The 21,220-nt window shown below is 40.8% G+C and overlaps 2 protein-coding genes across 9 annotated transcripts in view; both read left to right on the top strand.

Moving 5' to 3' along the window:
- C1H3orf33 (chromosome 1 C3orf33 homolog) overlaps positions 1-9,171 on the top strand; it is a 29,378-nt gene extending 20,207 nt beyond the window's left edge. For 2 of the 3 annotated variants that reach the window (XM_027542984.1, XM_027542994.1), the window contains 2 exons: positions 1,922-2,082; positions 4,863-5,930. In XM_027542984.1, the coding sequence (XP_027398785.1) occupies positions 1,922-2,082; positions 4,863-5,264 (563 nt within the window). In that variant the 3' untranslated portion in view covers positions 5,265-5,930. Of the gene's footprint in view, positions 1-1,921; positions 2,083-4,862 lie in introns of all 3 variants that reach the window. The other variant, XM_027542977.1, reaches the window with a different exon arrangement.
- Positions 9,172-18,711: 9,540 nt separating this feature from the next.
- The window catches only part of PLCH1 (phospholipase C eta 1), a 253,565-nt gene continuing 251,056 nt past the window's right edge, over positions 18,712-21,220 (top strand). For 3 of the 6 annotated variants that reach the window (XM_027543005.1, XM_027543054.1, XM_027543063.1), the window contains exon 1: positions 18,715-18,937. The gene's annotated coding sequence lies outside the window, so the exon portion shown is untranslated. Of the gene's footprint in view, positions 18,938-21,220 lie in introns of all 6 variants that reach the window. The other 3 variants (XM_027543071.1, XM_027543077.1, XM_027543032.1) reach the window with 2 other exon arrangements.

A 21,220-nucleotide genomic window follows, 5' to 3' on the forward strand; every position in this document is an offset into this window, starting at 1 on the left:
TTGAAGAGCTGGAAAGACAGGGATTCACACAAAGCTAAAATTAGAAATCATAAATATTAAAAGTAACCTCTCCTTTTTCAAGAAAACATCAATTGTTTGGGCAAAAATATTTGATGGATATAACTTACCTTATTCAGTAGATTAGCTTCTGGAAAACTTATGTTTACATTGGTATTGACCATATCATATTTTAAATGCTTAATTGGGACTTTGCTAATTTTAAAGGAATCCCATGACCTTTGTTGAAGTGAAGAATTAGGACATTAATACTCAAGGTTGATAGTGTTGATTAGATTCATGTTTTTGGTCCTAAAGATTTGGTTTTAAAGACTAGAGGATACTTTATTGAAAGACAGTTGGTGTTGATGGTAGCATTAAAGGGCTGAAGAGAGGCCTCAGAATCTTTATACTTCCCTTCACTCATTAGGTATTTCGTCTAATGATTTCATCTAATCTTTGTTATGTGTGTTCTGCCTTAATAAAATTTGTGAATATACTGTATCACAGAGTTTCCTAAGGACATAATCCTCCTACTTATACCTTTTGAAACTTCTCTAACTGAAGCTCTAGGACAAGTTTCAAGAAACCCAAGCCTTAAAGAAAATGATTTTCTATCATCAAATAATATCATGAGAAACTTCTGGGATATCTTTCTGAACTCAAGTGTTACTTTTCCCTAGCAATTAAATGGACAAACTTTATACTTTCAACTATCAATACTTGTATAAGAGTTTAATATATGTTAAATGTATCATTTCTTTTAAAAAAAGCATTAACTTTTTTTTTTTTTTGCCAGCCATTTTCCCTTTTTGGAAAGTTGTAAACTTTTTCTAAAATAAGATCCTATTATTAAAGTTCAATTGGTAAAAATTTTATCCAGAGTTTGCCCAAACAAACTTTCTTAATGCTATGTTGTTGTTCAGTCATGTCTGACTCTGTGACCCTAATGGACTGTAGTACGCCAGGCTCCTCTCAGTTCAGTTCAGTTCAGTTGCTCAGTCATGTCTGGCTCTTTGCGACCTGTGAAGTCCAGGCTTCAGTCTGTCAGGCTCCTCTGTCCTCCACTATCTCCCAGAATTTGCTCAAATTCATGTTCATTGAGTCAGTGCTTCTATCTAACCATCTCATCCTCTGCTGCCCCCTTCTCCTGTTGCCCTCCATCTTTCCCAACATCAGGGTCTTTTCCACTGAGTCGGCTTTTCTTATCAGGTGGCCAAAGTATTGGAGCTTCAGCTTCAGCATCAGTCCTTCCAATGAATATTCAGGGTTGATTTCCTTCAGGATTGACTGGTTTGATTTCCTTGCTATCCAAGAGACTCTTCTCCAGCACCACAATTTGAAAGTATCATTCTTTAGCGCTTAGCCTTCTTTATGGTCCAACTCTCACATCCATACATGACTACTGGAAAAACCATAGCTTTGACTATATAGACCTTATTACTTGGAATATAAATTGATAAAATCCTATCTGGAAATCAGTTTTATAAACTGTATAAAAATAATGTTGACATTAATATTTATTGAGTTGGGAAAACAGCCTCAGTAAATTAAGTGAAAAAGCAGTTTATACGGTTTTATTGATAGTAGGAGGCTATATTATTGAAAGACATGACTTGTAGCTTTATGTGTATGTGTACATAGAAATAAATCTGGAAGATTTTTTTTTAAAAAAAGATAAATTGGTTAAACCCCACATCCTGTTCTGGATCTTACTGAAATTAGTTTTTTAAATTATTCCATCTGTTACCTACTTGTATTGTTTTAAAAGACAAGTTGACTATAGAAATAAATGGATCTACATCTAGAGAGTCTGGGTATTTATAAGTAACATATCCAGTTGTGTTTTGAAGCACAAATGACTTTGGAATTTGCTTTTGCAATTGTGATATTAAAGGTAAACTCTTCTACCTAACCTTTTTAGAAGAACCATGTGGCGTTTTGCTGATTAAGTTGGCTGGAGTAGAACTTACTGAAACTGGGAAGGTGTGGTTACAAAAAGAGCTAAAACCTTCCCAAGTACTATGGTTCCAACTTCTTGGAAAGGAGAATTCAGCACTCTTTTGCTACCTTTTAGTGAATAAGGTAAGTAGTGTGAAGAAAGAACTAACAATATTTTATTCTTATTATTTATGCATAAGTGAAAAGTGAAAGTGTTAGTCATTCAGTCGTGTCTAACTCTTCGTGACCCCATGGACTGTAGCCCAATATATAAACACATCATTAATTAGAACCTTGATTATATAATGAAACAGGTTTTCTTTTGTCTTTTGTAACTACTACTGCTAGTGATTATATATAAGGAACCAGGTTTCATATATAAATTTTTCTATAAAATTTATTATAGAAAATATTTATTACAGAAAAATAATAAATTAAGAAAAAGTAAAAAACTTCAAATTATTAATGACTGGCTATTGCTTATTTAAAGAGTATCATATATTTATTTATGGACAAGTGTATTATATCACACTTGTTATAAACAACTTGTTGAGTGTGGTGTCAACTGGTAGTTGCAAAGAGCAAGGATGTTTTCTGAAGGTAAATATTGCTCATTCTGATCCAATACCTTGTAGAAAGGTATGACTTAACATGTAAGTCTTTGAACTCTAAAAGCATTGATCATATTTAATATTACTGGACATATTTAAATGGAGCCTATTTAAGTACTATTTACTTTTTTAAAAAAAATACTGTTTATGATCCATAGTCAGTCATTGCTTTAGAATTTCCTTACTTTTGTGATTGACCATAGCCATTCTGTCGGAGAAGGCAATGGCACCCCACTCCAGTACTCTTGCCTGGAAAGTCCCATGGACAGAGGAGCCTGGTAGGCTGCAGTCCTTGGGGTCGCTAAGAATCGGACATGACTGAGCGACTTCACTTTCTCTTTTCACTTTCATGCATTGGAGAAGGAAATGGCGGCCCACTGCACTGTTCTTGCCTGGAGAATCCCAGGGACAGGGGAGCCTGGTGGGCTGCTGTCTATGGGGTCACACAGAGTCAGACACGACTGAAGTGACTTAGTATAGCATAGCATAGCCATTCTGTAACTGGGAATGCCACAGAGCCTCATTGCTGTTGCTCTGTTACTGTCTTGAGTTCTTCAATGTGCCTTCCTCCAATTTTCTTTTGGTGGACGATTACTGAAAAAAGGACATGGAAAAATGAAATAGTTGAAACGTTAATATGAAAGAATTAAGAATTGTTTTTTTAACTTACATTATTATGACAGCATTAAGGGTAGTTTTTCTTTTAAAGTTCTTTATTATACTACAAGTGAGAATAATCTGAAGAAAAATAATAATCTCACACTAAAGTGATTAGAATGGTAACCATTTTAATTATAAAAAGCTTTCTGAATTAATAGAACACCTAATGAAATCCATTAATTTTTGCATGTCCAGGTCATATTCAGTTCTTTCAAAATAAGAATTATCCAACCTTGATTGGTTGAGGCATCTATATTTAACTAAGTTGATAATACAAAATTATATAAAAATCCCAAAGGCCTTATTCAAATATTAACTTCTCTTTTAAATTGAGATGTATTATTTATTCTCAAACCCCGCTATGGAATCATTTTATTCCCATATAAAGGTGGGACTCTGAGTAACCAAGTGGAAAAGCTGGTATTGAAGTCCAGCTCCTTGGGGCTCCTGAGCCCGAACTTTACCTTTTCTGTCATTACCTTATACCAGACTATACGCATATTTCAGTATTTATTTCTGTTGAACTTTTCTGTAGTGTGAGGTTGAATTTTAATTATTCTCATTTTGGTTCAGCTCATTAAATTTAAAAGATTGAGACAAATATGATATACCCTTTAAAACTGTATTTATTAGCTGCTTATCATCATGTACCAAAAGTTACTGCATTTAAAGAAACAAAAGTTTCCTATATTCTTTTAATCTTAGAAAATGTTTACTACTTTAAACCTTTAGTTTTCACATTAAAAAATTTTAACTGTGAATTACTTGTCTAATGAAGCTATAAAATTTCTAACACCTTGTTAAAATTAATCTTAAATTAAAATCCCAGAGGGACTGTGGAAACAGCTAAGCAGGATCTCTTTTACACTGTAAATTAGTAAGGGGAAAAACGTTCCCATTTATCTGGTTTCACTAGGCAGTGAGGTATAACTAAAATTTCTTGAAGTTTGAAGATTCAAGGGCCAGGGCTATTTTTATGTTCATTATTTTATGGTCCATCTTTTAAAAACATTCTTACATGCCAGGCCTTGCTAAACACTGAAATTCTGAACCTAATTTAACAGTTCTGTGATGCTTCAGTCCATTTTGCATTTGTCTACTTTTTAGTTTTGTTAATTTCTTTTGCTGTGGCCTCCTGTCATTTTCCCTAACTGGTGTGTGCTCCATTCTCTATTCAAACATCAACCAAAAAATCAAAAATCTCTTTTCATACTTTATCGCTTCTACACACTTTTGAGTTAGGTGACCAGTGAACCTGTGGAGAGCTATGTGTTATAAAAGAGTCAGTTGTCTTTGAGCAAAAGTTTCATCTAGTAATGAAATTCTTGGATTTAACATTAGCTGTTTAAAGCTCTTAAGGACCCCTTTGCATATATATGTATATGTATGTGTGTGTGTAAATATATATATATGTATATTTTGTGGCTATACCACATGCCATATGGGAGCCCTACCAGGGATCAAACCCATGCCCCCTGCCGTGGAAGCACAGATTCTTAACCTTTGTGCCACCATGGAAGTCCCATCATTTATATTTTTGACTTTTCTCTGGAGGACTCAAATTGCAGATTGACTGATTTTAAAGTAAATAAGGTACTATGGGTATATTAGTAATTTTATTAAATAATTGGTTTGTGTTATTTTTTATTCAAGGGTAGATTTTTTAGTGTGAATCTGAATGAAGAAATCCTGAGAAGAGGTCTTGGCAAAACTGTTCTTGTTAAGGGGTTAAGTCATGATTCTAAAATCTACTGGAGAATTCACAGAAATTTACTTAAAGCTGAATTAACAGCCTTAAAAAAAGGAGAAGGAGTATGGAAGGAAGACTCTGAAAAAGAAAGTTATTTGGAAAAACTGAAAGGTTCCTGGAGAGAAATATGGAAAAAAGACAGTTATTTAAAAAAAAATGGATCAGATTTCAACTTGAAAAAAGAAAGTTATTATGACAAATTTAAAAGGTCTTATGAAACATGGAAAGAGACCATGAATAACTACTCCTTAATACTGAAGTTCAGAGAGCTTATGAGTCGCATACACTTTCGTAGAAAAGAATGAAATATTCCAAGCTGTCTGGAGGTGACCTACTCCAAAAAGAATAAAACGTGTAATTATAATGGATATTTTTCATTGAGTTGAAATGGGAAATTTCCCCAGAAGATCAAAGTTGCATTCTAATGGTATTTAAATATTTAAGAGATGATTCTTTGTACATGTAATATCAGAGTAATGTAAATAAATTGTGATTAATATAGTATGGTTTTAAGAAGAATGAAACACTCCATAAAAGTTACAGGTTGGGCTTCCCTGGTGGCTCAGTGGTAAAGAATCCACCTATCAATGCAGAAAACAACTAAGCCTGTCCAGCACAACTACTGACCTGTACTCTAAAGCCCAGGAGCTGCTACTACTGAATCCCTGCGCCCTAGCGCCTGTGCTCCTCAACAGGAGAAGCCACCACAATGAGAAGCCCATGAACTACAAATGAGAAAAGCCTGAGCAGCAGTGATGACCCAATGGAGCCAAAAAAAAAATTTTTATCAGGTTGAAGGAGATATACATATAATGATAGTACATGAAGAGAAAGTTTAACTACTGGCCATTGTATTATTTTAGTCATTTGGGGCAGCCATATTTAGCTTTTGTTGAAAGACAGTATTTGTTTATTTTGCCGGTTTTTTCAACTTTGATTACTTATAATAAAGGAACTCTTTAGGCAGCATGTCTGAGGCTGCTCTTTCTTTTTCACTGCTCTCTAACTGCTTGTGAATTTGGGGCAGAGCCACAAGGGAAGGTCACTTAGACCATTTCTAGTAATAAAGAGTAGCTTATTTCCACCTATTGTTAGATGAGGGGGACAGTCCTGAGAACAAAAGCACAAAAGTGTTGAGGATGGCAGCACAGAGACGGGAAAGAACAGGGATGCCTTCTGACATTGTCAAGATCCCGAGGACTTGAACTCTCTTGCCTCCCAATTTCTCATTATGCAAGGTAATATATTTCTTTCTTTTTTAGAGCCAGTTTGAGTGGCTTTGAGGATGTGGCATACAAAAACATGTACTTGCTGCTAAAATCTTCCTGACATTATAAGCTTCTTTCAAAACACCAGCAGTGATCTACTCACAGGGTCTCCAGAAGTTTTTCCTAACGGGTTGCAAAGCAACTGACCAAAGTCAGAGGACTCATCTGGTCCTCTTCATTCTGACTCCTATCAGAATGCGTGATTTAGAAGGGGAAGTTTACTGCTGCTACCTGATTAAAGCAGGAAACTGCTGCTTCTGGGATAAAACATAGCAAGGTAGCATTTTTCTGGTGGTCCAGGGGTTAAGAATCTGCCTGCCACTGTGGGGAACGTGGGTTCCATCTCTGGTCTGGGAAGATTTCACATGCTGAGGGGCAACTAAGCCCCTGTGCCACAACTACTGAACTTGCACTCTACAGCCCTGGAGCCGCAACTACCGAAGCCTGTGACCGAAGCGAGGGAAGAGCCCTCACTCACCACAACCGGAGGAGGCCCTCACCTAGCAGTGAAGACCCAGCACAGCCAAAAGGAATAAATAAATACTGTGTTTTTTTTTTTTTTTTAATAAATGTAACCTAAAAAAACCACACACACAACAAAGTAGATTTCCCAACATTTTCTAATTAAACAACATTAATTTTTAGTGAGGTCTCAAATCTTCCAAAGTTCTTTTTGTGTGCGTAACTTTATTTCATCATCTTTGGGGTAGGATAGGAAGTTATGTGGTAGATTTTGTTACCTGGATCTAATGCCTCAATAGCTTTCTATTTTGTTTTAAGGGAATGTGTTATTTTTGTTTACAGAGATGTTAAGATTTTTATTTACAGAGATGTTAAACTAGTTTTGTGGCAAGCTCCTGAGCCTTTCCCCCCGCCTCAGTTTGCCTCCAAGTGATGTCAGATCTCATCATAGTTATCACTGGAATTAGTTCTGATGACCTCTGCCAGCTCAGCCAGTGCACTGTGATCTTTCCAGTTGAACTGTTTGAAGGCGGGGCTGGTGAAGCCCCTCCTGAGGACTGTGTAACCTGGTCTATTCTTTTCCTTGAAGAGATAGTGACCTGAAAGTGAGTGAAGTCGCTCAGTTGTGTCCGACTCTTTGCGACCCCACGGACTGTAGCCTACCAGGCTCCTCCCTCCACGGGATTTTCCAGGCAATAGTACTGGAGTGTAGTGCCATTTCCTTCTCCAGGGGATCTTCCCGACTCAGGGATCAAACCTGGGTCTCCCGCATTGTAGACAGACGCTTTACCGTCTGAGCCACCAGGGAAGTTTGAAGAGATAGTAGGGAACACTAATTAAACCAGCTTTTGGTCCAAGGGCAAGATGAACTAGATAACTGCAGAGAGGCTAGATCTTTGTCATTGGGGATGGTTATAACAGGACTATCTAAAAATGTGAAAAAGTCCATTTAGGCTAAATTTCTGACCAAAGTCTAGGTTCTTAACCTTTTTCAAATAGAGGATTTACTGCTACTTAAAAAAAAATTAATTAATTAATTAGTTAGTTTTTGATTGTGCTGAGTCTTCGTTGCCGCATTTGGGCTTTCTATAGTTGCAGAAAGTGTGGGCTACTCTCTCGCTGTGGTATGAGAGCTTCTCATGGCAGCGGCTTCTCTTGTCGTGGAGCACAGGGTCTAGAGCATGTGGGCTTTTAATACTTGTGGCATGTGGACTCAGTGGTTGTAGCTCCTGGGTTCTAGAGCACAGGCTCAGTACTTGTGGCACACAGACTTAGTTGTTCCTTGGCATGTGAGATCTTCCTGGACCAGGGATCGAACCTTTGTCTCCTGCATTGGCAGGTGGATTCTTTACCTCTGAACCACCAGAGAAGCCCAAGGATTTACTACTTCTTGGTCTCTTGCCTTCAAAAATAACAGGGTCCATGACCACCTTTCCCCTTGGCTTTCTTTTTTTGGTATTTTGGGTATTTAGGCTCCTTTACTTTTTAAATATATTTCTATGACATGACTTTAGTTCTTACAGTATTTCTAAAGGATTGGATTATTATGGTCCTTTTCTATTTTGTCTTAGATCCACATTTCCTTTTGCGGGTTTTATTTATTTTTCATTTTAAAATCATACTTTCTAAAAAATATTTATTTATTTATTTGGCTGCATCAGGTCATAGTCGCAGTGCACAGGTTTAGTGGCTCTGTGGCATGTGGCATATGGGATCTTAGTTTCCCAGCCAGGGATTGAACCTGCATTGTGGATTCTTAAACACTAGACTACCAGGAAAGTCCCCACACTTTTTATATATGAAATGCTGATAGCATTACTAGTTTTATCATAATTAACAGTAAACAAAACTTGAGAAAAGAGTGAAAGCTAGTCCCATATATATCATTCAGCACTGGTCATTTTTGGCAGCCAAAAGCATATTCCACCAACATCCAGAGGAGGAAAACAGACATCCAAGGGCTCCTTACATGTGGCTTTCTGTTTGTGGTGCTAGTGTTTCTGTTAGTTCCATCCATGAGACAAGTTCTGGCTCTTTTCTAGCACATTGGGTCACAGTTGCTGTTCAGTGAGGAGTCTGTAGGGCTTTCTGTCATTGTCCCCAGGCTTGGGAGATTAACTCTTCTTTTCCCACTTGCTTGATTCCCAATGCAATCTAGTTCACAGCCTTTAACTGCTGGATTCCTACCATCTAGGGTGGGAAGTGCCCTCTCTATAGCTGGAGGAAAGAAGCATCCTTATCTCCAAACACAAACGGATGCCAAGAGGATTCCTAACAAACAGGCTTGCTAAATTTCCCCCCAGTAAATGTACTACGTTTACCTCACTCCTTTCCTATCATATTCCTCCACAACTGCATACTCTTCCATCAAACCTACCATAAAGTACTCAGGTCTATTTCTTTGGGTCTTTATTTCCTTATGAAGCCTCTTGTGTCACATAAAACTTGTATTAAATAAATTTGTGTGCTTTTCTCTTGTTAATCTTTGTCAGTTTAATTTTCAAACCCAGCCAGAGACCCTCAGAAGGTCAAGGAAAACTTCTCCCCACTCACACCACAAAGAGCCGGAAAAGCCATCTCTACCCCAGCTATCCCAGAAGCAGGTGCATCTCCTTGGTACATCTGCCATCACTTTTAATGGTGACTTAAGCAATAATAGTTCTGTTGGTGCCCTGAACTTCTGAAATGCTGTTTCTTGGCTTCTTGAAATATGGCCTGTTCCAGGGAAGAAGGAGGAGAGGAGGTCAGAGTGAACCTCTGCTTTTGCTGCTTTTTCAAACTCCTTAAGCTTAAAATATTCAGTATACTAAGGTGCCATATTTTGGGGAGAGTGTGTTTGTGTCTGTATGCTCAGTCATGGCCGATTCTTTGTGACCCCATGGACTATAGCCTGCTAGGCTTCTCTGTCCATGGAATTTCCCAGGCAAGAATACTGGACTGGGTTGCCATTTCCTTCTCCAGAGGATCTTCCCGACCCAGGGATCAAACCTGTGTTTCTTGCATCTTCTGCATTGGCAGGCAGATTCTTTACCACTGTAGCACCTGGGAAGCCCATATTTTGGGGGTAGCATGTCTTGAACACCAGCAGTGGTTTGGAACTTTTCTAATGTTACCAAGGTAGCTATTTCAATGAAGGCAAACCACAGGAAGAAAGTAATGCAAATTTATGAGAAGACTGAAGAAAATAAAAAGCCCAGGGTTAAAAATTAAAATGTCAATAGATATTTTAAGGTAAAATAGTAAAAAAAACTTAAGAAATGAACCATATTTCTATTCCAAAATGGTTCTTGAGCTCACTCATTTACCTTCTTTTCAAATTATGTCAAAATATCAAAGAAAGAATGGAGAAAAATGGTATCAAAGTTGGAAGGCTGTATTAATAAGGCCTTTAATTAGCTAGATATTTTGAAGTTTTGCAAACTATGATGAAAAGAGTTTGACTGAGATACTGATGATTCTAGGGTTCATTATTCCTCAGGAAAGAAGGTGAGTTCCCTCTAGGAAGTAAGTCCCTGCACCAGTTTGGGATCTCTGAGTGATGTGAATTCCTCTTGCTCAGGTCTTGAGGTGGGCTTCCCTGGTGGCTCAGCTGGTAAAGAATCAACATGCAATGTGGGAAACCTGGGTTAGATCCCTGAGTTGGGAAGATCCCCTGGAGAAGGAAATGGCTACCCACTCCAGTATTCTAGCCTGGAGGATTCCATGGACAGAGAAGCCTAGCAGGCTATAGTCCATGGGGTCGCAAAGAGTCAGACACGACTGAGCGACTTTCACTGAGGAAGTTCCTCATGATCTGGAAGCCTAAGGCCACATGTCAGTTCATCCAGTTTAATGTATAACACAGAGAGAAAATAGGATGTCAATAGTTTCTAGAATATGTTCCAACCTGCTGGACAGGGATAACAATGCCTCCCAGTCTTGGCAGTGTGCACATTTCTTAGTCAATCTGGGTGCCCAGTTCTGCTCTCTGGAAGATTACCTTTACCTTTCATAGCCTCTTCACAAGGGGGAGGATCTACCCTTTGAGGGCTGGGGAATTTCAGAAGCTCCTTTCTGTTGCTGTGGGTTCATGGTCAAAGGGTTGAGCAATCACATACATTTTTTTTTCTCCCACAGGTTTAAATCTTTATGGTTTTGAGATCTATCAGTGTACTGAAAACTACTGCTTTTCCTTATTTTCATTTAAAAGAAAATTATTTATTTGGCTGCTCTGGGTCTTAGTTGCGACCTGCAGGATCTAGTTTCCTGACCAAGGGTTGAACTTGGTCATCCTGCATTGGGAGTGCAGAGTCTTAACCACTGGAAGGCTAGGGAAGTCCCTTTTCACTTTTAAAGAACATTGTGGAACCACGTTTTTCAGCTGTACGTCATGAGCTCTAATTAATGAGATGGACATCAGTTTAATGTGTTGTTGCTGCTGCTGCTGCTGCTGCTAAGTCACTTCAGTCGTGTCCGACTCTGTGCGACCCCATAGACGGGCAGCCCACCAGGCTCTCCCGTCCCTGGAATTCTCCAGGCAAGAACACTGGAGTAGGTTGCCATTTCCTTCTCCAATGCATGAAAATGAAGAATGAAAATGAAGTCGCTCAGTCGTGTCTGCCTCTTTGTGACCCCATGGACTGCAGCCTACCAGGCTCCTCTGTCCTTGGGGTTTTCCAGGAAGAGTACTGGAGTGGGGTGCCATCGCCTTCTCCGTAATGTGTTGTTACTAGCAATTAAAAAAGATAAAGAAACAGAACAATATATGAGTGCATGGCACATAACAAAAATAAGTGTTTTTTTAAAAAAAAATTTTTTTTTACAAATATGTTTGAATGTGTGTACTGGCTTGGAATGCAAAACTATATGGATTACTGAAAGTCACAAGAGAAGCTTTCATTCTCCAACAAGCTCTTCTGGAGAATCCTAATCTGTAGATTTATATAACTAAGTTAGCACTACAGCTAATTCAGGCAGAAGTGAGATTTTTAGAAATTGAGGTACTGGGATCATTACTTCTATTTTCTGTTCTGTTTTATTATTAAAACAGTTTGTAGAGACTTTGTCAATGAAATTAAGTAATTAGCGCCCTCTTCTGTTCTTTAACACCACTGCTGCTGCTGCTAAGTCACTTCAGTCATGTCTGACTCTGCAACCCCATAGACGTCAGCCCTCCAGGCTCCCCCGTCCCTGGGATTCTCCAGGCAAGAACACTGGAGTGGGTTGCCATTTCCTTCTCCAATGCATGAAAGTGAAAAGTGAAAGTGAAGTCGCTTAGTCGTGTCAACACCACTACACATACCTATTTCAAAGAATCCCTGGTGGCTCAGATGGTAAAGAATCTGCCTGTGATGCGGGAGACAGGTTTGATCCCTGGGTTGGGAAGATCTCTTGGAGAAGGGAATGGCTACTCACTCTAGCATTTTTGCCTGGAAAATTTCATGGACAGAGGAGCCTAGTGGGTTACAGTCCATGGGATCACAAAAAGTTGGACATGACTGTATGACTAACACTTTCACACATATTTATTTTAGCACTTGACATGTTGTATTAATATGTAGGAAATCTACGGGATCTTCTTTCACATCTGAGGTATAGTGCATCCTGTTACTCAAACCATCCCTTATAAATTTTAAATCATTTCTGCTCCTTCCACTGCATTTAGCTTAGTTGCTTGCTTATTGGGAACTATGCTGCTGCTGCTGCTAAGTCACTTCAGTCGTGTCTGACTCTGTGCGACCCCATCCTGTCCCTGGGATTCTCCAGGCAAGAACCCTGGAGTGGGTTGCCATTTTCTCCAATGCATGAAAGTGAAAAGTGAAAGTGAGGTCGCTCAGTCGTGTCCGACTCTTAGCTACCCCATGGACTGTGGCCCACCAGGCTCCTCTGTCCATGGGATTTTCCAGGCAAGAGTGCTGGAGTGGGGTGCCATTGCCTTCTCTGATTGGGAACTATAAATATTCATTTAAAATAAAGGAACCAAATAAGGAATGAAGTGGACCATTACAGCAGTGCCTTCTCATTCTGACCAAAACTTGTTTTTCCAGTCTAATTTCCCCTTGTACCTCTCATGATCTTACACCAAGAAAATTGATTTGCCTTAAATAGTCTGAAGGAACATTTTTTAAGCTAGTCAAATTTGAACATGATATTTTGAACAGATCAAGCCCCCAAGTACATATTTAGTTTAAATATGCACGTAAATGAAACAAAAACTAACATATGGTTTTTAAAACGCAGTTTTTCCTTTCACTATGTTTGTGTGGGAAAACCTAACCATTTGTTGTCTGGTTTAAAAAAAAACAACTGTTACTAATAGAGATTGCATGCTTCATTAGGATTCCAAATAGTCCTGGAAATAGAATTTTCCTCATGGTGTAAATTGCCTTCCCAGCCCCCAGCTTTCAAAGTTTTGGAATTTGTATTGTCTCACCAGTTTCTTCATTTTTCACTCTGCAATATGATTTGCCCATGTGCCTAAACTTTTGTTCAGTGACTATAAAAATAATTCCTGTATTAGATGACTGGTCTGCAATTAGACTTTGATTATATTATGGGATTCTGCAGGAATTTGTAATAGTATGGGAGGGGGAAATCCCAGTATATTCCCTAAGGGAAATATGTAATGTCAAAGTTTCAATATTATTTCTTAGGCTGTAGGAAGCACTTCAATTATATGTCTGTCCTGCCCATCAGGCTCTGGCCATCTTGAAAGCGTAGATGTTGGCTCTGTGGGAGGTCTTTCTGGAAACAAAACACATAGAAGCTGAGTTGTGAAGCTTTTAAGAGGAAGGAGAGGGGACTCTGTCCTTCTCTGACACTATTGTTTCCTCCAAAATACTTCATTCTGCTCCCCAACTCCCAACAACAACACAAGTTGGGAAGAAACAGAAGATGGGAGAGTTCACATTAATTAGCATGCTTTCTTCCTTTTACAAAGTATTCATTCTGTGCTAGGAACTGAAACTCTTGAGATGTATAATTGGTTATAAGAAAATCTTAGTTGAATCGAAGGACTTAGGCGGGCATAACTCAGCTACTTTACCTTTATTCACATTCAGCATTCACAGGATGAATCTCTTTCCCAAGGTATTAAAATAGGGAACCTGGAGTTTAGAATTCGGATATCTAGTCCAGACTCATTCTTGATCTTGACAATTTAACCTATATTTTTTCCTTATTTGTAAGGTGAAAATTGCATTTGCTTGTAATATTTTTGACATTTCCATATAAAAGGGGAAACAATTATATAGGCTTGTTGTCTATTGGTAAGGAGTTTGGGGGCTTCCCTCATGGTTCAGACAGTAAAGAATCTGCCTGCAATGCAGGAGATCTGGGTTCGATCCCTGGGTTGGGAAGATACCCTGGAGACGGGAATGGCAACCCATTCTAGTATTCTTGCCTGGAGAATTCCATTGACAGAGGAGCTTGGCAGGTTACAGCCCATGGGGTCACAAAGAGTCAGACATAACTGAGCGACTGAACAGTAACAAGAAGAAGGAGTTTGCCCTTAAAACATTTTTTTCTTTTGTAGGCAAAATATGTTTCAGTGTGTAGTTTGTTAGCATTTAAAAGCTTAAAATGGGTTGCCAATAAAAACAGTGAACATAACTGACATTTTTGAGAGCTAATTTTGTACTAGACGCTTTGCTAAGAGCACATATATTGGTCTTCAGTTTAGTTATTTTGGAGGCATGCATTTCTTTCATTAACTAACATTGTAGAACCGCAGAAATGTGTTTATTATCAATTTAAGTATTCCAGTGAATTTTCCACATTCCTGAATAGATAAAAGATTACCAAAATATTAATAATTGTTGAACCTGGATAATACAATACCTAGAGTGTCCTTATACTATTCTGCTTTTGGGTACGTATGAAATTTTCCATAGTAAAAAGTGAAAAACAAACCGAAACCCATAATACAATCCCATCATCCAAGATCATCCATCTTGCTTATGTTCCTTTCTTTCCATCTCCTGCTCCACATGACAGTTGGCCACATATGTGGATACACGTCTCTCAAGCTGGGGAGGGAAAGACCAGTGACACTTACCCTGGTCTGCCCACTACCCCCTACCCCATCCTTCTTGATGGACTTAGGAAGTTTCTCTTCTCGTTTTTCTCCCTCTCATACGGGTATGAATCTGTACAAAACGTGTGCTGTCTTTCTTTGGTGGCACATTCAGGAGAGGGTACTTAGGGGACACCTGCTCTTTTCATCTGCCAGATTCTCCTCCTACCCTTATTTGGGAAGAGCAACCCCTTTCCTATGGTAAGCAAATCCTCCCCCAAGTTCTGGTGGGGCTGTTCCTCATAATATTCCACCTAGCCCTGGGGAGGCATGGGTATCTGGTCAGGAGTGGGACACATATATACTCTGTTGATGACCAAAATAATTGATCTATATAGATGGACACATGACTTGAAGCAGGTCAGTTAGAATCCTTTCAATCTTATTTACAGATGGTAAAAGCAGGAAGGCCTCCCTCCCACCCCCAATTCCTCCAGGGTGTTAGCTGAGATGGTTGAAACCTGGAGCTGTCCCTGGCCATGCTCCACCCCCACCAGCCTATAGAGGACGCTCATGTGTAGTAGGAGAGAATACAATCAAAACTTTGGAAAAAAGCAGAGAAAGAGTAGGAACAAAAGTGAGAATGAGCGTAATGATGACTGAACTCCAGGATCCAGTCATTACTGCAGCCCTTATCCTTTCTCCTGTCCTAAGTTAGGAGTCAGCACATTGCCTTTTGCCCTCAAGCTAATTTGAGTTGGGATTTTAATCTAAAAGTCTTCATCATTACAGGGAGCAGATCTGTGACAGCTACTGCTCCGTATTTCAGGAGTACTATCTATATTCCAGCTAAGACTTCAGCAACGCCTGGTACATGGCAAGTGCTTCAGACATAAGTGTTGAAAGCTCAATAGGTCTTCCTTGATAATTGTTAAGCTCTTTGGTCATCCTCTTGATTTCTTGGTGCATTGATTAAAATAGAATATTCATCTCCTTCACTCTCTTGTTTCATGCTGGTAACTTAAAGATTTGATTTGAGTCTCTCAAACACAGCTATTTTTGCAACTGAAAGCATGATTTTTTTGCACAGCTAGAGAAAGCTATTTCCAACACAGATTTCTAGTTCAGTTTTCTAAGAACTCCATAAGATTTGCAGCACAGCGGGCCCACCGCAAGGCACATCAATCATCTCCCGTTTATCAGGCACCTTTTACAGGATTTTCTGTGATCCTGGTGTCAGTGCGCACTGTGTATCAAGGCAGAGGTGATATGGAGGAGTCTGGCAGCTATTTAGAAGGGAGGCCAGGCAGTGCCATGCCAGTATAATTAATGAGAGTCATCGCTCTGAAAGCCAGAGGAGAGTGGGGGTTGGGAAGGATGTCTTTCACCAGTCAATGGCATTTAAGAAAAATTGGTGCTTTCATAGCCCTTTTACTGCTGTGAGGAGGTTAAGTCAAAGGAGTGCTGTAAAGGGCTTTCTGTAACTCCCTGCGAGGATGGAGGTCCCTGTGTATGGGGAAGCAGGGAGAATTCAACCCCAGATTTTTCAGCAAGGCTGATTTCAACCTTGAATTGAGCTCCCAGCAGGAGTTCCTTATGCTTGGAAATCCTTACTAAAAGATTATAGCTTACGTGACCAAGAGACCAGTCAAAAAAGGTACTTTATTACTATTTGGGACTTATGTTTTACCTGCTCAAAGAAGTGTTAACCTAGGTCCCATTTTCTCCAATTCCCTTGTAACCAGTGAAGGAAGAACGGGGTGTTATTTGGTTTGTTTTCCTATGGACTGTTCAGTAACCATGTAAGGGGTTGTGTAACCTAGAGAGGCTGTTTACTACCACTGTCTAATCCCTTTGTTATCGTTCTCCTTGATTGTCACAAGCAGGGGAAAATAGTTCTGTCCTGCTTCTAAAAACTTAGTGTAACAACCACGTTTTCTTGGTTTTAGTTAGTAATTTTTCTCTGATTAATGGTGAAAGAAAGACTCAGAGGGAAAAGCTACATTAAAAGATTTATGGATATATACACTTAAGACCATGATGAAGTATGATTCACACCAACTTCAGAATGATTGCCTTTGAGGAGAAAGGGAGGGAGAAGGGCCACGAGATGGGGTTTTAGCTGTATCTGGAATGCTTTATTTAAAAAATGAAGGGATGAAGGAATGAGAGTATGATTTGGGTTGTTTGCCTTGTTTTTGGTAAGTTTGAAATATTGTATAATTTAAAAAAATGTAGTGTTCTCAAAATTATGGTAATTGATTAAAACTATCAAAATAAAGGATGCATAGCAAACAAGTGCCCTTGTTCTGAACATTTTTATGCATTTATTTCACCATTTGTCTTCTTCCTATCTGAAAAATTGCAGATGCAAACACAGAAGGTTGGGGGGACATGGATAACTTCTAGGGTTGTGTGAGGGGTTGTCCTGAGTATCTTTCTCCCCCTTTCTCTTTCATGGGGGAGGGTGCTTCCTAATCACCAGGGAGATTAACAGTCAAACAACTCTCCAAAAAGCAACCTAGGGCTGGAAGGAGGATCTGCTTCATTTCTTCTAAGCTGGGAATTTGCAGCTGGGCCAGAAAATTTGGGACAGTGTCTTTCTATGGAGCCAAAGGACCTTCTACATCTTTTCCCAAACTGATTTCTTCCTGGTACTCCTGGCAGGAAGAAATCCAAGTAACTATTCAGGTGGCTTTTTCCTTTTTTCTGAGAGTCCAGGATCGCCTTCTGGGATAAAGTTTCTTCTTGCCCATGGTGCTTTGCTGTGACATTGTAATTGCCTCTGTTGAATTGAATAATACAAATGGGTTGTTTCTATGGTATCGGCTAAGTGGGATGAAAAGGTGAAACCCTAGATCTTGCGCTGGGAGGTCACGGTGCTACCACCCCCCAACACTAACTGTCCGTCAAAGCTGACCGGCAGCCAGGCCCCCTGTTCTCCGAGCTCTGGCGCTCATTTGTAACTTCCTGAGCAAATTCACGCTTGACAAAGAAAATGACTTTAGTTTATGTTGTCACTAAGCCCAGAAAATCCCTGCCAACCCCCAGCTGCCAGCTTTCCTAGGACCTTCTTATTGGTGGAGAATTTTAAACTGAAGGTGAGTGAGGAGCCGCGTCTCCCAGTCCCTCCCAGCCAGGCTTTGAACTAACAATAGGGCAGGTTGAATGAAGGCTGATAAATGCAAATCCCGGAATGCCGACACCGGATCACAGCGCGACCGCCTGGGTGCGCGCTCCAGCCGTCGCAGCGACCTAGTCACTCGCCACGTCGGGATGCTCGGTAGATTGCATCGTTTTAGCACCACTGGAGTCCCTACTGCTTCCCTCCGCAGGCCCGAGCTCTCGTTCATCGCCTGTGGGCCGCCCGAGTCCCCCTGCCACTAAATTGATCTGATTGAGTAACTGGCATGTTAACTCAGGAGAAGCACCTGGGAGAGGGGGCGGGGAAATAAAAGTGGGCTTTTACCCTCTCTTGCTCAGTTTTAGCTCCACTTTACTCAAAGCAGGTTTTCCTGGTTGTAACAGAATAAGAGATGCTATTTTCTTAGAATGGTAAAAGCAAACAAACAACAAAAAAACAAGAGGAGAGATAAGATGAGCAGGTGGGAATTTCCCTTAAAATGTACTTCTGGCACTTTTTACTTCGGTGCAAACTGCCCATAGTCCCTGCTCCCTTCCTTCCCAGTTTCATTTCGCCAGACTCCTTTACTGTCCCACCGCGGACGTTCTTGAGTATCTCAGCCCCGAACTGAGTATCGAGGGGTTTCCCTAGGTTTGGGACCCTTTGAAACTTGAGGGAGAAAACAAAACAACAACAACAAAAAGAGTTCATCTCCAGTACTCCTGACCTTGGCTGCCGGGGAACCCCTCAAGGAGGTGTAAGCCCTGGGGTCCGGGCCCAGCGCTCGGACCCTCGCGCCCAGTCGCTGGGTCCCCTGGCGGTGGCGCCAGCTCCAGTCCGCTCTCCGCGGCTCCAGTTCCTGATTTCCGCCGGAGCTGAGGCCTGGCAGGGAGGGGGCTCCGGAGTGAGTGTGAGGATTTGAATGAGAAAGCAGGTTGTGGCGGCGGCGACCCATTCTGTCCTGCCGGTCTCTGGGGATCTACAGGCTGGTGTGCAGACGAGTCCTTCTGGGGGGCTTTTCTGCTCCTCCACAGGGTTTTGGAGTTGGAGTCACAGGGACCAATAACTCATCAAGCCAGCACTTCGGAGGACTCAGAGGAATCCATCTCTCGAGCACTCAAAGTTGAGCAGGTCAGTGCTTTGGGGGGAGTCGGGGTGGCGGACGGGAAAGAAGAGGACTGGTACTGCAGTCCAGGTGTGCAAGTGGCTCGAGTTCCTCTCTCTGCAGTTCCGGCCGGGACACGCTCTTTAGGACAGTGTGAGGTGTGCGAGTGGGGATCCCTCAAACCCCCTGGCGGAGAACTGGACCACAACTGGTCTTGAGGTCCCGTAATTTCGAAGGATGGGTGTGTGAGCCTGCGCCAGGATTTAACTCTCAGGTCTCTTGTGGTGGTAAGTGGGGGTTTATGCACGGTGAGGGGGTAAAGCACCGCTCACTGCAGGGTGCTTCACCTCTAGGCGGGCCGCCTGTATGACCCGCAGTCGCCGCAAAGAGCAGGTCCGCTTTTCCCAGCAAGGGAAGTGCGGTGTCCATTACATTTGGTGTCTCACGAGCTTTTCCTGCGCCCAGTGACCTCACTCAGGACCCTTTCAGAGAAGACCGGGTGCTCTCAGTGCTGGGAGGATTTACTCCATTGCCCTTTCCTGGAATAAACCCGGGGCACCCGAGCGGCGCGGGGCAGGGCGGTGGAGGCTAGTCCTGGACACACAGCCGCGCGCTCTGCGCTTGCGTGGGGTTCCCATAGCGACGGCGCCGCGAGTCCGCAAAGCCACCCGGAGTGCCCCAAGCCTTGCTCCCTGTTGAGCGTCTGCGGCGCTCTCTCCCGCTCCCCCAGACTTTTTCTTTGTTATTTGTAACTCGGAATAAGTTTATGATCTCATTTTGACGTTAGGAGTTCAGCATTAGAACAATAACCAGGTAAAATTTTAAAGACCCCCCCTCCCACGTCCTAGGGCAATACCGCTTTGATCATCGACGGAAGAGATGAGAAATTGCTTATTGGGACGGTGTTTTGAGATCCACCCCCCCCCCCTTCTTTTAGCCCATGAAAGTGGACCCGAATAAAATATTCTTACTAGTTAAGCAGTTTAAAAAAACATTGGTCAGGTGTTCTTGAGCGTTAAGAGGACAGACCTGTGCCGCTTTCCCGCAGGTGTAGAGACGGGCGTGTACAAAGTAGAAGCACCTGTGTCCTCTTTTGGCTTGTTTATGAGAACTGAAGGCGATCCGAAGTGGACCAACGTAAAATGGCAATGAAAAGAAACAAAGGCTTTCCCAGAAGTGATTGTTTTTCCAGTTGCTCAGGCGTTTTGATCACTTCTGGGGTTAATCATCTGCAGGGAATGTTTCAAGAAACTTAGACACGAACCAGTCAGATCCCTCAAGCTTTCTGTTGAGAGAGTCACTTTTTCTTAAAATTGAGTCTTGACAACTCCATTGCCCTTTAAGAGTTTCACTTGTTTACGCATAGGTTAGCATTTGGCAAGGGTACACATCTTAAGGGTTATGCAGAAGGAGCTGTAGCTTCTTGTAGTACACTTCTTAAGTTACAACAGTATTTGGCAGCGTGATTGGTATACTTACTTGCTATTAAATAAACATTGGTAAGAATTAACTGCTAATAAATGTATGAAAATGGAATTACTCTTTCTGGGATAAAGTGCAGCATAAAAAATACCGTAAGTGTAGTAATACATGAGCACTGTCTTGCTATATCCTATTTTTAAGTAATTTGCCTTCAAGAATAGCAAATGTTTATTAGTAGTAGTATTCAGACAATATCCTTCCACCATCAGCAAATGAAGTCAACGGTAATATGACTTTTCAGATGATTAACAAATAACATGCTGTTAAAGTTCTCTTTCCCATCCCATTCATTATGAATGCCGAGACATTATGCAATCCATCTGGCTCAAACGTTTAGAAGTGTCCAATTAAGTTTTTTATCATTAAAAATATAAAAACTCTTAATTTTCAGGTTCAGATACTTTGTGACCCTATTTTGTGGCTTGTAACTGGCTCCAATTCCCTAATTCTCAGTGACATGTGTTTCTGCTGGTTCCAGGAGGTAAACTGCAGTTTAGCAGATCATGGGATAATGAGACTGGGAGTGCTTGGGGGAAGGCTGGGGAGAAGCCATGGGATGAGACAAAGGGAGGGAAGGTTGATGGGCAGAGCCAGGATTTATAGCTGCACCAGATTATTCATAAAAGCTGTTACAGTCATTGCTTCTGTTTGATACATTTCCCCACATCACCAACATCAATTAAACTTATTTTTAGAATCAGTTTTCTAAATAATTATAAAGACAGTTACAGAAATAGAATATGATAAAGGTGGCTTATATTAGGGTGCTATAATATACTGGGAAAACTCTTAAATCCTTCCTATTTAATTTATTCATTTAGTCAACA

This window comes from Bos indicus x Bos taurus, chromosome 1, assembly GCF_003369695.1.
Source record: "Bos indicus x Bos taurus breed Angus x Brahman F1 hybrid chromosome 1, Bos_hybrid_MaternalHap_v2.0, whole genome shotgun sequence".
Taxonomy (NCBI): domain Eukaryota; kingdom Metazoa; phylum Chordata; class Mammalia; order Artiodactyla; family Bovidae; genus Bos; species Bos indicus x Bos taurus.